The sequence below is a fragment of the Hibiscus syriacus genome, unplaced genomic scaffold, assembly GCF_006381635.1.
Source record: "Hibiscus syriacus cultivar Baekdansim isolate YM2019G1 unplaced genomic scaffold, ASM638163v2 tig00111954_pilon, whole genome shotgun sequence".
In the NCBI taxonomy this organism is placed as follows: domain Eukaryota; kingdom Viridiplantae; phylum Streptophyta; class Magnoliopsida; order Malvales; family Malvaceae; genus Hibiscus; species Hibiscus syriacus.
This window is the reverse complement of record NW_024063221.1, coordinates 1,731,533-1,753,825: the sequence shown is the minus strand read 5'-3', so window position 1 is coordinate 1,753,825 and position 22,293 is coordinate 1,731,533. Positions and strand designations below refer to the sequence as shown.

Here is a 22,293-nt window from a genome sequence, read left to right as displayed (position 1 = left end):
CAATCCAAACATATACCCTAACAAAAAGCAGCACAACTAAAAGACCCACTCGATCAGACAATTCATTTATTCTTCTTTGGTATTATTGATTCTTGAGTTCCCATAGGTTCCTCAGCTCATCTCCGCTTCTTTGGTACACTTGTACCATACTGATAACAAATCAGAAAATTAAAACATTATTTAATTTATTGAAGGACAGTGCCCGTAGTCACCCCCATTTCATCTGCCTATGATATATTTGAAACGTGTGTTTCATTTTGTTTAATTAAACTGAACATTTATTATGGGTTAAATAAGGTTTTGTTTCATTAAAAATTGAGTAGTATGCTTGGCCTGGTGGCAAGGTGTATCCCATTTCACGCCCTTGCCCCAGGTTTGAGTCCTCTTCCACGCAAGTAGGCTTTTATTCATTCTTTTCAATCCGTACCAATAGGAGAGTGCCATGTGTTGTCTCTTATTGGTACAAAATTCTCATAAAAATTAATTTTTTAACAAAAAAATCTGACGTGTCAATTCCATGTTAGCATATATTAGTGACGTGGACACGCCACATTATCATTTGTTTTCACATGTGCTTGCTTAGTCAGCTGGAGGCGTTGACCGTCAGTTGACTAACGGTTTCCATCCAACGGGGGTGACTTTTGAATCAAAATAAAATGTTGTGGGGTCAAATGTTCCAAAAAAAACAATAGGGGCAAATTTGTATATATTGTTAAACGTTGGGAGTATTTGTTTGCATTATGTCTTTTAGTTATATAATTATGTGTTGAAATATTGTGAAATATTAAATTTATTAAATACTTTTATTTTTATATTATAAATAAAATAAATTAACTGAAAAGACTGTTTCATAATACGAATCTATTGAACAAATTTAGTGATAAAATTAAAGACTTAATTATAAAATAAGTGTCAAATATAGTTTGTTTTTCGCGAATAGGAGATTAAACTGTTTTTTGAATGATTTCGGTGTCTAGTTGTCACTTTAGATGTTCGGGCCGTAAATATCGTTAATTTCTTTCGTTAAGTGGCATATGTCACGTTCTAGTAATTTTAAATTTTATTTATTTTTAAAAAATAAAAAAAATATTATAAAAACATTAATTTCTCTTCAATTATATAAAAAAAACTTATATCCCTAAAAATGCTAAATCCTAACTCCTCATAGCCACCCTTTTCGACCATGATCACGACCGTCGACGTACTCCCTATCAGCCTCCACTTATACGTCGTCATAATTGCCGTCCTTTGCCGTTGGAATCGCATAGGATCGTGATTTTCATCCTAGGGCTGCATGGTACAAAACGTTGATTGACCATCGATCGGTCGCGATTTCATAGGGGTATTATCCCTAGAGGAGGTAAGGTCGGGTGGAGCTTCGTCGAAGGCAAAGATCAACAGCCAACATGGATTTAGGGGTTTAAATTAAGGTTTTCAAAGCTTTAGGGATATTTTGAAATTTAGGTGTTTTTAATATAATTTTAGTTTTTTCAATTTTAAATAATTTTTTTAAAACTACCAGAATGTGATGTTTCACTTAACGGAGGAAATTAAACCTAAAGAGGTAACGTTTGTAACGTTAGACATCGGGATCATTCAAAAAATAGTTTAGGAACATATTCGTGAAAAGCACTATAATTTGGACACTTATTTTATAATTAAGCCAAAATTGAATATTATTCTTCCTAGAGATCTTGAGTTTAAACAACTATATTTGCAGGGTGTAAAAAATATGAATAAATACTACTTTATATTCACCCTAGATTCTCATAATAAAGTTTATAATACCTAATGAAAGTGATAGTTTAAGATAAGATTGAAATATTTAAAAGTTTAGGGATTAATTTAACGAGTGTCATAGTTTGTGAATAAATTTAAAACATTCAAAAGTTCGAAGACTAATTTAAAATAAAAATTATAATTTAAGGATAAAATTAAAACATTAACAAATTTAAATATCAAATTTTTAATAAAAATTATCATTTGAAGATATACAATGTAATTAAATTTAAAAATAAATTAAAAATATTTGAAAGTTTCATTATCGTTAATTACACATGTAGTTACTTAGTTTTTCACTATTTGCAATCAAAGAATATAATTAGGATTTTTTTTGTTTCCACGTGATTGATTTTCTAAAAAAATATTTTTTCATTTTTTATTATTTGGTTGGCGAAAATCGATGATCAATGTAAATCATATTTCTCGTCAATTCTTTTTATTTTCTGGAAAATAATTTACAATCTGAGTTTCCATAAGTTATTTTTAAGAACTTTTCACTTCAAGTATAAACATTCAAAATATTATTATTTTATATATTTATTGTTAATATATTATTTAATATCATTTTAATAAAAATATTAATTATTAAATTATATTTATTGATATTTTTAATAATATAATATTATATTTTTAATACTATAATTATATTAATATACTATATAATATTATACTTTTATTTTAATAATATATAATTAATTTATTAATTTCATAAAAATAATATTGTTAAATTATTAAATACTTAAAATATACTCCTTAAAATGTAATATATTATTCTTATTTTAATAAATAGTTAATATGATTTATAATATTACTATTTTAATAAAATATAATAATCTTAATATTTTATTTTTAAAATTATATATAACATTTTAATAATAATATTGACATAAATAATATTAAATAAACTATTATAACATTTTAAAAATAATAATATTATTATTTATTGTATTTTATTTTTTAACAAATTATTTGTAAAATTTTATTAACTTGTGGAAAACGATTTACACAATATCATCCAAACACTGTAAAATGATTTCCAGAAAATATTTTCTGAAAATAAAATTCATTTTACGAAATTTATTTTTCAAAATATGCTTTTTGTGAAATAAATGAACCCTTAAAATAATTCAATTACATTCAGTTCAACATAAATTAATTATAATGATTATACAAATATACTTATGTGCGCAAATCAAGCGAACATATAGTAAATGAATATTTGTTATTCCTTGAGGTCCCGAGTTTGAGTATCAAGAATACCAAAATTGTGAGCTTTCAATATTAAATGTTAGGAATTATCTTTAAACAAATACTACATTATACTTGTCCGAAACTAATAAAAACATATACGTGTAATTATATTCGCACCTAATTATTCAACAGTTTTCCTAGATATACCCTTAACGAAGTTAGTGATTTAAATTAAGACATAAACTAACACTAAAATAAATATCAAAATTATAAACAACTAGTTACCTCAATAAGATGAGTCACAATTCTTTAAAAAAAAATCTAAGTTGAAATTTGGATGTTTTGAATAAAATAAATTATCTTGAAAGAATCATCTATTAATAAACTTTTATAATATCCTGTATAAATTAATCGATGAACAAATTATATATTAATAATTAGATTTAAAAGATATCAAAATAGTATTTTTTTTCTTAATAATAAAATGTAGGAAAAAGAGGAGAAAGATGAGAGTTGTCAATGTGACACATGATAACTATAATTAATAAGAGTCAAGTGCATCCCATGATGGCGAGAGAGAGTAAATTCGAGTGCACGTGCTTTCTGTGTTACCTTGGTCTGCTTAGGCCGGGGCAGTTGGAATTTTGTCAGATAATTTCATATTTTTTTAGTTAAAACATATTTCTTTTATTTATTATTTCTAATAATCAAATCCCACTCCCATTTATGGGGTTGGACCATTTGCATCTTTGGAAACTCCAATAAAAGAAAAGAGCAAAACGAAAGAAAACCAAACCCCCATAGGTCACGTGACAAATGGACAATAATTATATTGTTAACCACATGTACCTTAAAAACTAACCTTGGTACTTGCATACTATCCGAGAAATAAGGTTATTAACAAGATTTGAATATTGATATTTACCGAAATACTGATTGTTGTATATTTTAACATTTAACAATCCGTTTAACGATCTAAACCATTTAAGAATCTAAGCAGATATCAATCTCCTCAAATTCACAAGGTATCTCAGCATATATTTCTCCAGATACAAAAAGCAACCGCTACTTCCATGGCGACATCACTGATTATTCTCTCTCAGTCCATAGTCACACACAAGGTTGTAGGATAATGTGTATATGCAGAAATTCAGTTCAACGATCCGACCCTACCAGCTCGTTGCATGCTAAGATCCGACGAGGGCAACACCTTTGCCTTTAGCTGCAGCGGCCGCTGCACTTTGACTTAGGGACGCTGGCTTGGACTGAGGTCCGTTTTGTGGTTCAATCATTTATCGACCATTTTCTTCTGGCTGCCGCTGTGACTTGACCTGGGAAAGCATAGCTTTAATCTGGCTTCCTGTGAGTGTCTCATGCTCAAGCAATGCATTAACAAGTGCATGGTGTTCTTTCCGGTGGGCGGTGAGTATGGTTTTTGCGTTATTATGAGCCCTTTCCAGTAAATACTTCACTTCTTTCTCGATAAAAAGTCTAGTCTCGGTGCTCAGGCTCCTACTGTTGTCATCGTAGAAATGAGTAACAAGCCCCACTTCTTTACTCATGTCATACCTTGTAACCATAGTTCTAGCTAGCGAAGTTGCATTCTCGAGATCAGACTGTGCACCAGAAGTAACTTCATTTTCCCCTAAGATAAGCCCTTCTGCAACCCGCGCCCCCCATAGCAACATCCAGCCTTGCAAGCATCTGCTTCCGGGAGAAGCTTGTTTGATCCTTGTCAGGCAACTGGGCCACCATGCCAAGCGCCATTCCTCGAGGGACTATTGTTGCATTGTGAACGGGAAGTGCTCCATCAGTATACATGGCAACAAGGGCATGCCCAGCTTCATGGAAAGCTGTAATTTTTCGTGACTCGTCAGAAATGACAGCCGACTTATGTTCACTTCCCGATATGAACTTGTCCTTTGCTTACTCCAGATCAGCCATTGTAACCGCTTTGGCACCATCCATTGCAGCCTTTACAGCAGAAACATTGACCAAATTTGCCAGATCAGCAACAGAGAATCCAGGAGTACCTCTTGCGATGATCATTAAATCAACATCCTCGGCCTTCAAGATCTGTAATGAACAAGAATGATTGGTCAAACTCAAACACGCATGGCTGCGCACAATTATTTAAACCTCATATCACCAAAACCGATTTTTAATGTGATGTAACGTAAATCTAATGTGAAAAATCAAACAGAATGTCAATGCAACTGAAGGAACATGTAAAAGAGCAAAAATATTAATTAGAAGCATGTTTGAAAAGCTAACATCGAGCTAAATTTTATGACACATGCTCCAATGGGGCCTGCGAAGCACAGTCCACCAGAAGATTTGACACAAATCTGGTGAGTCAGTGACCTAAAATTGTCAACTTAGGCTCAAACTCCTAGAAATGAACTTCTCGCTGTCAACAGAATACCTTTGACATGTGAGATTTCATAATCTGCCTCCGTCCTTCAACATCTGGATAAGGAACAGCAATGCTACGGTCAAATCGTCCAGGTCTCACCAGTGCCTTATCCAACTATTCTGGAAAATTAGTCGCTGCGATTACAATAACTCCTCCATTCTGTTTAAATCCATCCAATTCAACGAGCAATTGATTCAATGTCATCCTCATATATTGCTGGTCCTTTGGATTACGGCTTCCACCTATGGCATCTATCTCATCAATAAATATAATACATGGTGATCTCTTCTTTGCAGCAGCGAAAAGATCTCTCACTCTTCGAGCTCCAACACCAACAAACATCTCTTCAAACTCACTGCCACTGCAAGAGAAGAACGGTACCCGGCCTCTCCAGCAATAGCTCTTGCTAACATAGTTTTCCCTGTGCAAGGTGGACCAACAAGCAAGACACCTTTTGGAAGCTTGCCACCAAGACAAGTGAAACGCTGCAAGAAGGGAAAACGAGTTTAGGGGAGAGAGAGAGAGAGAGAGGGAGGGAGGGAGGCAAAGGTACAAATCCAAAAGGCATTTACTTTAGGATCTCGAAGGTAGTGGACAATTTCTTCTAACTCTGCCTTCGCCTCATCAATGCCTTTGACAACATTAAATTTTGTGTTCGATTCCACAACTTGCACCTCTTCATGTAGACCAAGTCCTAAATCAAGGATATAGTCAGTTATAATTCAGAAAAAGACATGCCCAGGTAGAAATGATAAAAACTTGTCACTTAAAGATTCTACCTTTACTGATCCCTCTATCCTCATAAGTGCACCAATACCAGAAATCAACAAGAAGCAAAGTGCAAGACTACGAAAAGTACGCCACCATTGATCTTTAAAGTTCCCTGATTCTGATGATACCATGTGGATAGGAGATTTCTGGTATTGGTGCACTTATTGAGGATAGAGGGATCAGTAAAGGTAGAATCTTTAAGTGACAAGTTTTTATCATTTCTACCTATACTGATCCCTCTATCCTCAATAAGTGCACCAATACCAGAAATCAACAAGAAGCAAAGTGCAAGACTACGAAAAGTACGCCACCATTGATCTTTAAAGTTCCCTGATTCTGATGATACCATGTGGATAGGAGAACTAGCCGTTCCTAGGAGACCATTGTTTGTATATTTTCCCACATTTTGCAAAGCTGAAAGTCCAGCTTTACTCTCTTCCTCCCTCGCTGAATTAGATAAACCTGTAATTTTACACAATCTCTTAGTATCAAAAATCAGAAAGGCAAAGAGAGGAACTGGTTCAGAAAGAAATGGCCTAATAATAACAGAGATTAAAGATTCACGATTGCAAGGCCACTCACCTTTTTGTAATGTCTTAAGCAACTCACTTTCATCAAGCCTGTCAACTTTGACTAATGCTTTAACATATTCGAAAAGTGCAGAACGGTTAGAATGTAATGATGGCTGAGTTTCAAATAGCCTTATCACTGCTTCAGGATAATTTTTATGGTAAAGCTCTCGTAAGAGAACAGCTTCACTAGCTTCATATGCACCTCGGACCCTGCGAGCTAAATTGCCTACATAGCCTGACGTAAACCTTTGTTGGTCACTCAGAAGTCCAGTAACTGCACTCCAACGAGATTTCAGCTTAGGCAAAGTGATTTTTGAGTTGAGAAAAAGGAAAGCTAACGATGAAAAGGAAAGTCAAATATTTAGTTGAAAATTAATCATAAAAAACTATGAAGACAATGATAGAAACAGAAATACCAGAAAGATGAGTTCTACTAAACAAGCTTCCAAATTGTCCCAACTCTGATTGCTGCCTTGAAACCTGTTCGATGACGATTAAGCTCACTTGTATATCTAAATAACAAACAGTCGAATCCCAGTTTAACATGTAAACTACTGCTTTAATAACCAAGAATAACACACACAATATATGAACTCCTGCTCAGCATAAGCGAATGAATATCTTAATCAGGTCCAATGGAAACTAAAATAGAATATTTCAAATTTCAATCACCTGCTGTACTAATACCTAGCTCGGAATAAAATGTTTATTGCAAACTTATGATATTCAAGATTAGTTTTCCATAATCCCCGCATTTCAGAACATATCATAAAAAATCCAATATATTGAACGAAGCGAAGAATCTTAAAAGATATACTAATACCTACAAAGAAAAGGGGGGCGGGGGAAATCTTAAAAGAGGGAGGAAAAGAAACCTGAGTGATCAACCGTCTCCAAGCCATCGCCTTCTACGAAATCCAAAACAAGTCTGATCTTTCTATCGGTCATGAGCGTGTTTGGTTAGCAAGAAATTTTTTTAAAAAAAGGGGGGGGGATATTCGGAGGGAAATATGGAATTTGGTTTTGCCTTCAAGTTATGGTAACAGTAGCAGGTATGCTACATGAATTGACATGTTTGCCCTTTCAACTCTGTTTTTTTCTTATTTGACCCTTTCAAAAATTTTCCTTCAACTTTAAAGATTTTAAAATCAATATCGACTCGAATCTATTGTCGCTCTTCGAACATAATTTTAATAAGGGTTGTTGACATGACATATTAATAGAATGGTTTTAAAAAAACATAATATTTGACTATTTTCATTTTTAATTAATTAAGATATAATCATTAAAGGTTAACTAATGTTAAATATTTAACGAATTATTGACATGAAATATTAACAGAATGGTTTAATTTTATCTCAACCAAATTTCAAATAAAATACTAATTATTGATCTTTTCATAAATCCAAAATAGTTTTAGGATAAAATTTCAATTTATCCATTTTTATTATGTTTTCTGTCTAAGTTTTGTCTCTACATTGTTTTTTTTTTTTTTACTTTGGTTTGTTTGTTTCAAGAGAAAAATAAGAAAAGAAACATGTTGGATCTTAACTTTGATATGGTCTCAAGCGAGTCATCTTGCGATGAGAACATCAATAACAACAAGAACGACAGGGTTAAAATAAAATAAAATTATTTTATTAGTGTATCATGTTAACAACTCGTTAAATGTCTAACACAAATAAATCTTTAGTGATATATCTTAATTAGATAAAAAAAATTAAACGTTCTATTTTTTGAAATCGATGAAAAAATGAACAAAACATAAACGAAAATAATCAATTTTATAGATAACTCTTTTAATAAAATTAATTTTACATTGTATAATAATGATTATTTATGACGTTCTCTCAAACGATAAAAAATGATGGCATAAAATTCGTAACCTCTAAATAAACAATTTGTATGATATGACGATCACAATTTAAGTCATAAATACAGACTATAACACCTTTACCTGATCCGAGGACTTGATCTGATAAAATTAAACGCCATTAATGTAGAATAAAGTTCATATTTCGAGCAAAGTTCAGTGAACTTATAAATTATAATGTTAATAGCTTTCGGGAATCTAATTCGCATCTAATTTAATCCAATTAAATTTTCAGTAAATACGAGTGTGGACAGACATAGAAACAAGATTTTATGTTAAGTGTAGGAACTTAAGTAATATTAGAAATTTAGGCAATGCAAAGTTAGATCATCAATATTAAAATCTATAAGATTTAAAATTTTAAAAATGTATGATCACATCTTAACATTTCTTCACTCCATCCCTTAATACACGTAGCATTAACAATTTATATGAATTTAACTCGAACCTAATTCGATATACCTCACGAAAGTCTCTAGATATAGTTTATATTCTTACAAGTAAATAATATAAATGCATGATGAATTTCCCTCAACTTAGATACAAAACAATAAGTTGTTTGCTACATCTCACTAAGAGATGAACAACAAGGGTTCACATAAATTACATTACATTGAGCTTTTATCCAATATTGTAGTTGTAGGCGGATACAGCGGTCGAGACATATGGAATGTAGGATCCGATCCAACACTACTTTTTTGAATCCCCATCGTAGAAACCACCTGATCTTTTAAACTGGAACTCATCCATGGACTGCATGTGCATTCTCCTCAAGGCATGGTTTGCTGCTCTTTGTTTTGCCTTTGTAGACTCCGTCAAGTTCATATAGCTCGGACTGCGGTTGCTGGTCTTCTCGGTTTTGTCCGAAGACGAAGCAGAGCTCTCTTCAAATCGGAATTCAGAACTCGGACTTGATGATGATCTAGTAGCTTGTCCAATATGGGGAGGCTTTGCTGATATCCTAGTGGTGACATTGTTCTTTCTGACTTTCACCAAACATTGTTCGGACGGACTTATAGTTTTCTGTGTGTCCGAACAATATTTCGGTGGTGGAGTTGGCACGGAAGGGTCGGATTGTGATTGTTCCATCAGTCTGGACTCCCATGGTCGAGCTGCCATCCATCGTTCCAGCCAACTCCATCCCCAACTGTTCTTGTCAAACACTTGATTTTTGAGATATGAAACTGAATCCTGACTCGATCTCCATTGCTGTAATGTCGAATAAAGTTTTGATTACATTCGAAAACAATCAATACGCCTATGCAAAATTAATCGAAATCAGATACCTTTTGTGCAAGAGAATAAGCAAGTGCTCGTTCTCGCTTGAATGCACCTTCCTGTCTCGATTGTAGATTGGTTTTAACATCGTCCAATGTTCCTTTGCTGTCACACCAGCCATCCTAAGAAACATTTCGATTTTCATATTACCAATTAGAATTTGAGTTAATATATATAACGGAATTCTCGGTTAGTGGTGTACCTCGGCTTGTTTCAAGGGATCGGCCTTATTGTGGTGTTCATGGAGCAGGTTCTGAACCGCCTGACCCTCGATGGACATACGCACACGTCGAGCCCTGACTCGAGCCTGGACTCGAACCAGAGCCTGCATGCACCGCAGCGTAACGGCTGCCTGTTTCCTCACCTGTCGACCACGAACGAAGGCTTGGATCCTCACGATTCCCTTCAGAGCCTTCAGAGCCCTTCGCGCCTACAAAAACAACGTCTTAAACGATCATTAAGCATGAAGAACAACAACCCAGAAACTTTCCTTCATTTTCTCGGACACCAAACAAGGGGAAAACGTACCAAGAAGCCACGAAAAGCAGTTTGGATGCGGATAGCAGCCCATTCTTGACGCACGACCCTGAAATCTTTAGGAGGAGCTCGAACAACAGCAGCCATTGCAGCACTTAAAGCATCAGATCTAGGTGAAGACTCAGATCCTCCATTATCAGCTCTGAACTTTCCTTTAGAACTTTTCCATGAAGACTCCATTTCCCCAGAAAAACTCTTCCATAGCTTCCATTTCTTACTCTTCCCACTCACCTGCAAAAAAACACACACATAAATCTATAAAACAGTAAGGTTCCATTAATGAATCCACAGCAAAACAAAGCTAACTTGGTCATCTTTTTCATTCTTCTTGGGGCCGATAAGAGATTTCACCCATTTCCCGGAACCACCCATTGAAATAAATATTTTTCCCCAGACCTACAAAGAACAGTACTGGTTTACTACAAGGTACGATGTGATGGTGTTTTGTTCTAATAATTTTTTAAATTCAAACCAAAGGGAACAGATGAATCCCGCTCAAAGGAGTGACCTTTGAATTTGGAACTTTGTTTTTACGAAATTCGGGATTGTTGGTCCCACAGTTCTTCCACTTGGTTTTTTAGGGCAATTCTTGTCGGGTATAATACATTCTCAGACCGTTCAATTATTAATTTAGTTACAAATTGATCACTTATTTTCTAAAAGTTATAATTTAATCGTTCAATTGAAATATCGTTATCAACATATCACTAGTAATTAAATATTAGACTAAATAATGATGTGATCTGATATAATAATTATTTTAATAACAAAGATTTATGTATTTTTCAATTTGATCTTAATTTAAAATAATTTAATCAATTTAATCATTCGTATTTAAAAATTCTATCGACTTACTCTTTCACCTTTCAAAAATATTATTTTATGTTCTTTTTACTTTCTTGGTACAATAATAATTTATCAATAACTTATTTTTGTTTTATAGTATAATATTCAATTATAATTTTGATTTAATAGTCTCATTTGATCTGACAATATCAAATTGATATAATATGTTTTGAGAGTAAAATTTTTATTATACCAATCATATTATACACTTGTTTTAATTTTAATAATTGAATGACATGTTTATAATGATATTTAATTGTATGAATAAATTGTAACTTTTAAAAGGAAATATTGACTTGGTTGTAATTAAATTAATATTTGAGTGACTTATAGTGTATTTCACCCATTTGTGTCATGAAAAGGTACGTTCCTTTTTGTTTTATAGCGTGTGAAAAGTTGGAAAATAGAAAAGACAAAGAAGTTAGCCGACAAAGGATCTCTCCACTCGGTGCCTTGGAGATCTGGTTTGGTTTTCTTGTTCCGCTAAAACAGTGTCTATTAAACGAAGTTACTACTAGGTACGATAATGGGTCGAAGTCAAATTGAATTTTTTATTTATCTTTATTTAATTTAAGTATAATACTTTTTATATGTTATTCAATTTGATTTGAGTTTAAATAAATTTTATTTGACCCAAATTATTCTCTAATTATTAAAATAAAAATATACACTCGATTCGGTTCGAGACAAATATATATAATTTTTATTTTTATTAGATATTATAGACTTAATTGAAAGAAAATATAGATAACAATTTATTCTGACAATCATCTCTAAATATATAAATGTCAATTATATTATTATTATTATCGATAGGGATGAGTAAAACTCGATTCGGGAAAAATAAAATTTTTAACTCGATTTGACTCGAAAAAAGTTGACACGAATCGAAAAAAATTTAAATTCAAATCGAGTTGTAAAATGTAACTCGAATAACTCAAAATTTTTAGTACTCAAGTCCTTGAATTTTGAATGATATATGTATATTACATATGAAAAAATATGAATAAAAATATATTTGTATTGTATATATGATTATTGAAAGTCACTTAAATTAGAATCAAATAATATTATTATATTATAAATATTTACAATTAAATTTAAACATAAACTCGAAAAATCAGCTCGACTCTACTCGAAAAAATTTCAAATCAAGTTCGAGTTGTAAAATAGAACTCATCAACTCGAATAACTCGAAATTTTTTGACTCGACTCAATCAAACGCTCACATCTAATTATCTAATCAGGTCATATATTTTTATTCTAAACCCGAATTTTACTTGATTTTATTATTAAAATAACTCGATTTGACCTGATCTTTTTAAAAATAAAAATAATTAGACCTTATAAAATCCGTTGAAATTTATTGGATTTAGATTAAAAGTCCATACATGATTACTATTTACTAAATAGTATTTTTTTAGGGTTTGTTTGTTTGCCTCCTAATGGAACCATCAACGTTGAATGTTGAACCGCTCAGCATTCTACGCGTTTGTTTCGTACCTCTGAATGATTCAGTGTTGGCTGATTCAGCAAAACAGTGCTGAATGATTTAGCACATAAGTATATTGAATGATTCAGAGTCATTATCGAACAACATGTCACATTCATAGCTAATTCATACAGAGCCTCTGAAACATTCATCATTTGAATCATTCAGCGCTTAATCATTCTGAAGTAAACAAACAGCCCCTCAGAGCTAATTCATACAGAGCCTCTGAATCATTCAGTATTTGAATCATTCAATGTTTAATCATTCTGAAGTAAACAAACAACCCCTTAGATTAATTGCATCGTAGGTCTACAAAATCGTACTCTATATTTTAGATTCATCATTCAAAATTTTTAATTGAAAAGTAACAATTTATCAATCAACATGAAGGCAGAAGCTATCAAAATTAGGGGGTAAAGTCAAATATAAAATCTTGAAATACCAAAATGTAATTTCATCATGGTCTTCGTTTAACATTATATAAATTTTAATAGGATTAAATTAAAGTCTGAAAATTGTGGGGGCTGAAAGACAATTTTACCGTTTCCTTAGTTTTAAAACTTAGTGGCCTAAAAGGAAATTTTCCCATTCTCATAGAGCCCCTTATCCCCGCATGAGACTGAAGCATATGTAACAACATGAGAATCAAATTTTTTATGAATTAAATGATAATAAAGTTTTTTAGGAATTAAAGGCAACAAAAAATATGTTAAAAGGGTTTAAATAATTCGTTTTGGGAGGGGTAAAAAAATTCATTTAAGGGCTAAAAGGATTTGAATTAAATGTCTATGTTTTCGAAAGGACTAAAAGGAAATTGTTCCATAACTAAAAGGGTCAAGGCCATGGACGGTGAGTATTTTTTCTTTTCTTACAATGACTGCTTTGACCACTTAATTAGCTCATATTGGTCAGCTTATTAAAGGTAAAGGTGTACTCGGATATTATTGCATGATTTGTTTCTTAAAATATTTATTCTTTTTAAATTATAATATCATGATGATCTTAAATCTCGTTATTGTGTTGCAATTATGATCATAAAGATCTATTTGTTGTCTCATGGTTTACTGTGATATTAAGTTATAGTTGTGATGTATGTTGCAGATGTGATTGTAGTATCATGATTATTGACGTTATGTACATATTGTAACACCTTCATTCTGTATCTATAATCGAACACGAGTCAGATATGTCATATGAAACTTCCTTATAAAAATTTGTTTCTTTATAACTATTATTACTAACATAAGCTAGCTGATAACTTATTACAACTTATGTTTGAGTAAAGCTTATATCAAATACTAATGACTTATACATGTCAACTGGTACAATCGAATAAATCAGATAGATGCCATTATTGATACTATAGTTGTGTTTCTCGATAGATAAGATGCCTATCACTCCTTACTCCGACCTTTACTTTTTATCTATGTGTGAAAATCATCGCACGTTAAGTATACACTTAATGAGACATAATCAAATAATACACAATAAAATATATCAATGATATAAAATAAATCATATAATAAAAATACAAAACATATCATATGAAAGTATATGAATATATAAAACAAACTTATACTAAGTTATTTCCAATTCAAAGGTACCTAAAATCATCAAGTCATATATATAACATTTTATGCTAAATCTCTTATATTAAATGGAAAGTTTTTAACTTTTTGACTTATTTTTCATAATCTGCACTTTTTAAAATTTCTTTATGCCATAACTCAAGGTATATAAATAAGAATGTAAGGTATGTGAATAACTGAGTATACACTTTTAGTGTCAATCACTTTACAGATACCATTAACATTGTATCAATGTACCAATAATCAGGAATATCATAATATCATTATCACACTACTATGTATTGTATTCCTAAGAGTACAATAATACCATAAACACTCTACTATGTACTCAATGGAGCTACTAATACTTCACCTCTATGGAATGTCAACTATATGAAGGATTCTCAATGTATATACAATGGGCATTTTCATTAATTATCACTTGTTCTTCAATCATCAAAGATAACAATATATAAAACATTTCATATAATAGTACAATGTGATAGAGATACGGCAGCGGATGAATGAATGTTGCTCTTGTCGAATAATCAAACCTAGAAAGCTCTAGACTCAATCAAAGAACGAGATGATGAGAATTGTAACCCCTAGATCTAACCTGAACGTAACGACCGAATCTTGAAGACCACAACAAAGTTTTGATTAAACATGAATCAAGAAAATTTCATATTATAGAATGCATTGCCAGTAAATCATGAAAATTCATAAATAGTAAGAGTTCACAGTATAAACAATATTTTATGAGTTTAAAATCTAAAACATATAAAATAATTTAATACCCATAATTCCCCATAACATATATAATATCAACTGAAAATGAATAACAAAAGTCTGAAAATATTCATATAGTGAATGATAGTAAAACAAGCTACTAATGATCCTCCAAGTACTGGTCGTAGTCCTAAAGGTCTGAATAATCTAAAAAGACAGAAACTAAAAAGTGAGCTATAAATCTCAGCTTTTCCTCTAAAGTAAAACAAATAACATATTTTATACTATTCAACATAATAAAAATGTAGTGGTAATTAGGAATGAGGATATAATCTTCCGAAGAGGATCCCAAATAAAAACATAATGGGGAACGAAGTCCTAACAGGAATCAGGACGGAGAACAAAGTCCCATGCAGAACCTTAAATGAATAATATATGGATCATGAGTGATGCAACATTATTCATAAATCCGATATGTCTCAGATAATTATAATAGCGATGAACATTCTTTCAAACAAAACATATAACATAATAAAATAATACAACGAAAATATCAAACAGATTTATAGAACACACAAATAGAAGATAATCAATATCCACTAAGCCTTACGCATCCCGCGATCAGTAATACTAGGTCCTTCAAAATGGGAACCTAAAATAATACTATTTCATGAATCAGTATGCCAAACAACTAAACATAATTATACTATAAAATCACACATCTAATACTTATTGTATCTCGAGACGAACGATCAGAATCCAATTGAGTAGGACTAGAGTGATCAGGGTCCACTAGAGAGTGATTTGGAGACACGAGAGTACATTCAGAAAATAATACCGAAAAGTGAGTCTAAAATCCCATAATTCACTTAACACGATTATGACTTTAAGCGATAAATGGAATAAAATATGCCTTTTGGGTCAGAATTTGGCAAAACGAACAGTGAAAATAGACTTAAAATGTCCAAAAACATAAAGATATGTTCTTCGAAAAAAGTCAATGGGTCAAAGTCAACAATCAAAGTTAGCAATCAACGATCAAAGTCAACGGTTAACTGCCAATGATCAATAGTCAATGGGTTGAGTTTAGGGTCAGGTCAAAGAACGACTGATTTAGTTGATTCGGTCTAGTAGTAACTGGTTCAACCAATTTTAACAACCAGTTTCCCCCACACGCGCACGACCATTTATATGTGAAATTTTCTAAAAAAATAAAATAAAGTACATGGAACAATTTATCAAGGTCAAAATGCGGGGGAGAGTGACGGAACTGTGTTTTCTTAAAAACCAGAGACTAAACTCTCTCACCTAATGCTAACTGCAATGACAAGCGACGAATGGAGGGTACCAGGCGAACGACGATAATGAGATGAAGACAAGGGTGCCGACGGTGAGACACACGACTGCTAAAACAGAGACCAATTGGAGAAAAGGCACAAGATTAGCTGGGAGAGAAAAAAGAGAAAATAATTGAGGAAGTATGGTTTGAGAGGAAAATGAGATAAAGGAAGTGTGGGGGTTTTCTCATTACTCTAATTTCGGGTAAATTGTAGAAATAACCATTGAAATAACGAGAAATTTTAAATATGCCCAATAGTTCAAAAATATTTCAGTTAAGCCCAAAATCGAGACGTTACAACTCTCCCCTTAAGAAAATTTTGGCCTCGAAATTTTAATTGGTGGAAAAAGATAAGGAAACTGCTCCTCCTTAGACTTTTGAGTCTTCCAGGTGGCTTTTGAAAGACTATGGTTACTCCATAAAATCTTAACCATCGGTATAAGACGGTTTCTCAATACTCGATCCTCATGGGCAAGAATATGTTTCGACTCCTCCTCATAACTCATATAAGGTCTTAGCTCAATATCCTCAATAGAAATAATATGAGATGGATTAGAACATTAGCGCCTCAACATAGAGACATAAAAGACATCATGAATGCGCTCAAGCTCAGGCGGTAACTCAAGGTGATAAGCAACGGGACCAACTCGATGCATAATCTGATAAGGTCCAATAAACCTTGGACTCAACTTGCCTTTACGGCCAAACCTGAGAACCTTCTTCTATGAAGATATTTTCAGAAATACCATGTCACCAACACTGAACTTAATATCTCATCTATTCAGATCAACATAAGAATTTTGCTTATCAAAAGCAATTTTTAGCCTGTCTTGGATCTATCTAATTGTACTCTCAGTCTCCTGAATAAGATTGAGTCCCACAACTCTCCTCTCATATAACTATCGAGTCCCGCAACTCTCCTCTCATATAACTATGTCCAACATAACAATGTATAACACCTGCGATCATACAAAGCCTCATACAGTGCCATCTGAATACGAGTCTGATAATTGATGTAGGCAAACTCAACCAAAGAAAAATGATCCTCCCAACTGCCCCATAAATCAATAATATACCTTCTCAACATATCCTCCAGAATCTGAATAACCCACTCAGATTGACCATCAGACTGCGGGTAGTACGTAGGCCTCATGAAGAGTCTTCCAAAATCGAGACGTAAACCTTGGATCTCAATCAGAAATAATAGACAAGAGAACCCTATGAAGATGAACAATCTCATAAATATGTAGCTGAGTCAATCTGTCTAAAGTATGGTTAGTCCGAACCGAAATAAAGTAAGCAGATTTGGTGAGACAATCAATGATAACCCATACAGAATCCTTCTTGGACCGTGTCAAAGGCAATCCACTGACAAAATCCATAGTTACTCGCTCCTATTTCCAGTCGAGAATCTGAATGGGTTGAAATAAACTAGACATAAATTAATTCTCAGCATTCACTTGCTGACAAGTCAAACACTTAGCCACATACTCAATGACATCTCTTTTCAAACCAGACCAATAATACATCTCTATGAGATTTCGATACATCTTAACACCAAGATGCATCGAATAGGGACCATCATGAGCTTCCCGTAGAATAGCAGGTCGTAACTCAGGATCATTCAAAACACAGTAATGTCCTAAGAAACATAATACACCATCCTCGTCAAAGGTATACTCAAAATCAGAACCTTGTTCAGCTCATTTTGCAAGCCAAAATAAGGATGAGTCGAGAGATTTATCTGACTTAATCTCAGTTGCCAAAGTAGGCTTAACTCGTAGCTCAGTTAATAAGGTATCATCGTCATAAAAGCTCATACTAGCGAACATCACCCTCAAATCAATAGTCACTCTAAGACTCAATGCATCGACAACTACATTGACCTTTTCAAGATGACACTCAATCTTGAAATCATAGTCTTTCAGAAACTCTAACCATCAACGTTACCTCAAATGAAAACCCTTCCGAGTCAACAAATATTTCATACTTTTATGATCGGTAAAGATATGATACTTCTCCCCATAAAGGCAGTGCCTCTAAATTTTTAACGCAAAGACCACTGCAGCTAACTCCAAGTCATTAGTAGGGTAGTTACACTTATGCAACTTTAATTGAGGAGACGCATAAGCCACAACTCTACCATCTTACATCAGAATAGAACCCAAACCAATATACAAAGCATCACTATAAACTGTATAATCCTTCCTAGACTTGGGTTGGATCAAAACCGAAGCTTGAGTCAAAACCGATTTCCACTATTCAAAACTCGACTACTGAGCCTTACCCCAAACAAAATGTACATTCTTCCTTAGAAGTTTTGTCAAAGTAGCTGCAATAAAAAAACGCCTCTAAAAATCTCCGGTAATAACCTGTCAGACCCAGAAAACTATGAATCTCAACCACACTCTTAGGTTGTTTCCTGTTCAGAATGACCTCAATCTTTTTCGGATCAATGGAAACACCCTTAACATAAATAATGTTACCCAAGAACATTACCTCGCTAAACTAGAATTCACACTTATTGAACTTCTCATAAAGTTGTTTATCCCTCAAAGTATGAAAAACAACACTCAAATGCTCAACATGCTTAACCTCATACTTCTAGTACATCAAGATACCGTCGATAAATACAATGAAAAACTACTCCAGATATAGTTGGAATACATGGTTTATCATATCCATGAAAGTAGCAGAGGCATTGGTCAACTCTAATGGCATCACTAAGAACTTATAATTACCATATCGAGTATGAAAAGTTATCTTCGGAACATCAGAATCTTTAACCTTAAGCTGATAATAACTGGAATGAAGATCGAATTAGAGAAAACAGATGCACCACATAATTGAGCAAAAAAATAATCAATGCACAATGGGTATTTATTATTAATCGTCAGCTTATCAAGCTTTCGATAATCTATGCACAAATGCAATGTACCATCATTTTTTCTTAACAAAGAGCAGGGGAACTCCCCACGAAGAATTACTAGGCTGAATAAAAACTCGGTCCAACAACTCCTGTAACTAAACTTTGAGCTCCCTCAACTCTTTAGGTGCCATGTGGTAAGGGGCCATGGACATTGGTGCGATACTCGCATAAAATTCGATTCCAAACTCTATCTCTCTGTTAGGTGGAACACCCGATAACTCTTCCAGAAAGACATCTAGAAAGTCCCTCATGATACGAATCTGTTCAATCCCAAAAGCAGACTTTCTTAAATCTAAAATATAAGCAAGGTATGCTACGACTCCCTTCCAAATCATTTTCTCAACTACCAAGGCTGATATCACATTAGACATATAACCTCGTCGCTCACCAATCAGAACAATCTTCTTATCATCAAAGTCTTTTATCAATTTAAGTACTTGGACTTCATTGTTCAGCTTGATATCTGAAGTTGGTTTCATGGTTCAATTTGGTGTTACCATAACCAATTTAGAACAAAAAGATAAATTTATGTACCAATTTGAATTAAGAAGCTAAATTTATGTATAAAAAAAATTTTAGGTACCAAATTAAACATTAAAACCAGATTCAGAGACCAAAATATATATTTTCCCAAAACAAAAAAACACATAAAGAAGATAATAATTAGGAAGCGTCGGTGGTTGCAATAAATGGAAAATATCGTTTTCAATCATGCTGGATGGCTAGCAACGTAATTGACTTTTTGATAGTTTTCCCGGTCATGAAAATGGTATTCAACATCGCCATGGTCAATGTCATATAATCACCGGAACACCAAAATTTTAACTAAAACGAATCCGATCTCAGATTAAGATCGAAACGATATGTACCCGACCAAAATGATCAGTGACGACAGCAATGCTATGGAGCAACAGCAAGAAACCAAGTATATTGGACTATGGTAGTTTAGAATAGTTTTATTTTACAAATTTCACACTTTATAACGTCAAACAAATAGACACTCGAAAGTTACTCGGAGGATCGGCGTATAATGTATGAATATACAGTGATCCTTAGCTTTCTTTGGTTACGCCTTCGCCTTAGCCGGTGCTGATATCAGATGGTGCAATGTGGCTGCTGGAATGACAGCAGCCGGGCTAGGATCCTTGACTCGATGGGACCCTGTTCTCCTTAGACAGAAATTCCGATCCATTCCACAAGGTATTAAGTTCTGCAACGGCCATGGAAGGTGCCGCATCAGTCTCGTTGAACTCACAAGCAATAGCACTCCCATCATGATAAATAACCTGCAACCGGAAAATTTTCAACAGAGATTTCATGGGAACAAAAAGAAGCATTTCGGTGCATAAATCTCCTACGGTATGCAAGACATGACAACGGAAGCAACAAATCTAGGACTACGGTATTATTGTACAAAATGTGTAGAAAAGGTACATTGTGCACTACTTACCATCCGAGCAGAAGTGAAAGACGAGAAACTGGTGAAGGCAACCGTTCACGCAATGCGAGCATACCAGCCAGTATGCCTGTCACGATCGATGCCACAGCAGCACATGTGGATATCACAATCGCTCTACCGTGCTTTAGGCCACGAGTCTGCCCGAAAGGTGTAAAAAGAGTATGTTACAGGCTCAATGTAAAGGTAGTAACATGATGTCAATGGGGGGAAGGCTTTTAAACTAAATCGAGAACCAGGAAAACTTGAATTACCTATGGTGCCAATGCCAGCTAATGTAATCCCCATCCAGTCAATAACATTCATGACTTCTTGTAGATAGAAGTGCGAAAAGATCGAAAGAATGGCAAGCCCGCAGCCGGATACCGGTTGAACGACGGATACCTGAACAACACTTAGTAAAAAACATAAAGAATACACAAATTTTACACTATCAATCCCTTTGCAGGCAAGCATTGGTCACGCTACAAAGAAACAACAAATTTGGTCTATTGCAAAATTAAAGAAAATCAAATTCACCGGAGCCATAGATAACGCTCTCAGCATCAACAAGGCACCAGATATATCGATCAGAAACCCAATCGCCCATGATTTATTAACAGCATATGCTCTTATCACCTACATAAAAAAATTACAAAACCAGTCAATATCAAAACCACTCCAACCAAATGCAATTCCTTTATTCTTCTATCTAAAAGGTAACATCTTGGAAAATGTCTATTTCAGGCCTGATCTGAAGCCAATATCCCAAAAAGTTTCACATATTGAAAAATTTCAGACCAAACCCAATATCAATGTGGCTTAAAAAAGTTCAATGGCAATATGAATCATTGAAGAATATGTAAAAAGGAAGATACCCAGAAACGAGAGAGAGAGAGACCTTGAGCTTTAAGGAGAGAGGAGGGAGAATAACGGTGCCCTTCTTTTGTAGAACTTTGCCAATGTTATTACCGGCAGTGGCTGCCAATGTTAAACAGATGGATTCCCACATTTATTCTTCTTCCTCCTCGGTATCTCTGTTGTTGAAATCTGGGGAAGATCTCTTTTGGGGTTTGTCCTTTTTCACCTAAAGACTGGGATTTTGTGGGAGGAGAAGCAGCTGGTTGGAGTTTGTTGCCTTACGCTAACCCCCGGGTTTGCCATTTTGTCAAAGGTTGTCGTTTGTTAGTTCCGTCTCATCATCTCGAATTAAAAATTAATTTAATTTTTTATTACTCTAAGATAAATATAAAATTATGTTTATTTCAAAAAAATAAATCATTTAACAATAAATCATGGTTTACTCTTATTCAAATTTAAAATTTCTAATGATAATCTCTTAATCTAAAATTAAATTTATATAATTATAATGTTTTATTATAATTTGGAATAATATGTCTATCATCTAATAATTATTTATGTAACTGTATGAATATAAATTGTTAAAAATGATAATTTATAAGAAGCTTGAAAATTATTAAAAAAACCAATAAGTAAACTATTCAAATTTATAAGTAACAATTTCAGACTATTTT

At 33.3% G+C, this 22,293-nt stretch overlaps 2 protein-coding genes and 1 pseudogene across 2 annotated transcripts; all 3 read right to left on the bottom strand.

The window, feature by feature from the left end:
* Positions 1-4,160: 4,160 nt before the first annotated feature.
* LOC120173521 lies at positions 4,161-7,703 on the bottom strand (annotated as a pseudogene).
* Positions 7,704-9,258: 1,555 nt separating this feature from the next.
* LOC120173525 (protein IQ-DOMAIN 1-like) lies at positions 9,259-10,801 on the bottom strand. The gene is made up of 5 exons (XM_039180662.1): positions 10,727-10,801; positions 10,412-10,651; positions 10,086-10,313; positions 9,892-10,005; positions 9,259-9,814 (listed from the first exon to the last, which is right to left on the bottom strand). The coding sequence occupies exons 1-5, from the start codon at positions 10,790-10,792 to the stop codon at positions 9,296-9,298; spliced, it is 1,167 nt and encodes a 388-aa protein (XP_039036593.1). The 5' UTR covers positions 10,793-10,801; the 3' UTR covers positions 9,259-9,295.
* Positions 10,802-20,236: 9,435 nt separating this feature from the next.
* On the bottom strand, positions 20,237-21,824 carry LOC120173515 (probable magnesium transporter NIPA9). Its single transcript, XM_039180658.1, has 5 exons — positions 21,660-21,824; positions 21,299-21,397; positions 21,034-21,163; positions 20,774-20,936; positions 20,237-20,609 (listed from the first exon to the last, which is right to left on the bottom strand). The coding sequence occupies exons 1-5, from the start codon at positions 21,768-21,770 to the stop codon at positions 20,390-20,392; spliced, it is 723 nt and encodes a 240-aa protein (XP_039036589.1). The 5' UTR covers positions 21,771-21,824; the 3' UTR covers positions 20,237-20,389.
* Positions 21,825-22,293: the final 469 nt, after the last annotated feature.

What these genes read in the sequence shown, in the direction of transcription:
- LOC120173525 (XM_039180662.1), bottom strand. Translation starts at nt 10,792, where the DNA reads ATGGGTGGTTCCGGGAAATGGGTGAAATCTCTTATCGGCCCCAAGAAG. An exon ending in ATCCCTTGAAACAAGCCGAG is followed by an intron (nt 10,006 to 10,085) that starts GTACACCACTAA and finishes AATGTTTCTTAG; the next exon opens with GATGGCTGGTGTGACAGCAA. An exon ending in CTTATTCTCTTGCACAAAAG is followed by an intron (nt 9,815 to 9,891) that starts GTATCTGATTTC and finishes TCGACATTACAG; the next exon opens with CAATGGAGATCGAGTCAGGA.
- LOC120173515 (XM_039180658.1), bottom strand. Translation starts at nt 21,770, where the DNA reads ATGTGGGAATCCATCTGTTTAACATTGGCAGCCACTGCCGGTAATAAC. An exon ending in CTCTCTCCTTAAAGCTCAAG is followed by an intron (nt 21,398 to 21,659) that starts GTCTCTCTCTCT and finishes TTTTTTATGTAG; the next exon opens with GTGATAAGAGCATATGCTGT. An exon ending in CTTTCACTTCTGCTCGGATG is followed by an intron (nt 20,610 to 20,773) that starts GTAAGTAGTGCA and finishes TTCCGGTTGCAG; the next exon opens with GTTATTTATCATGATGGGAG.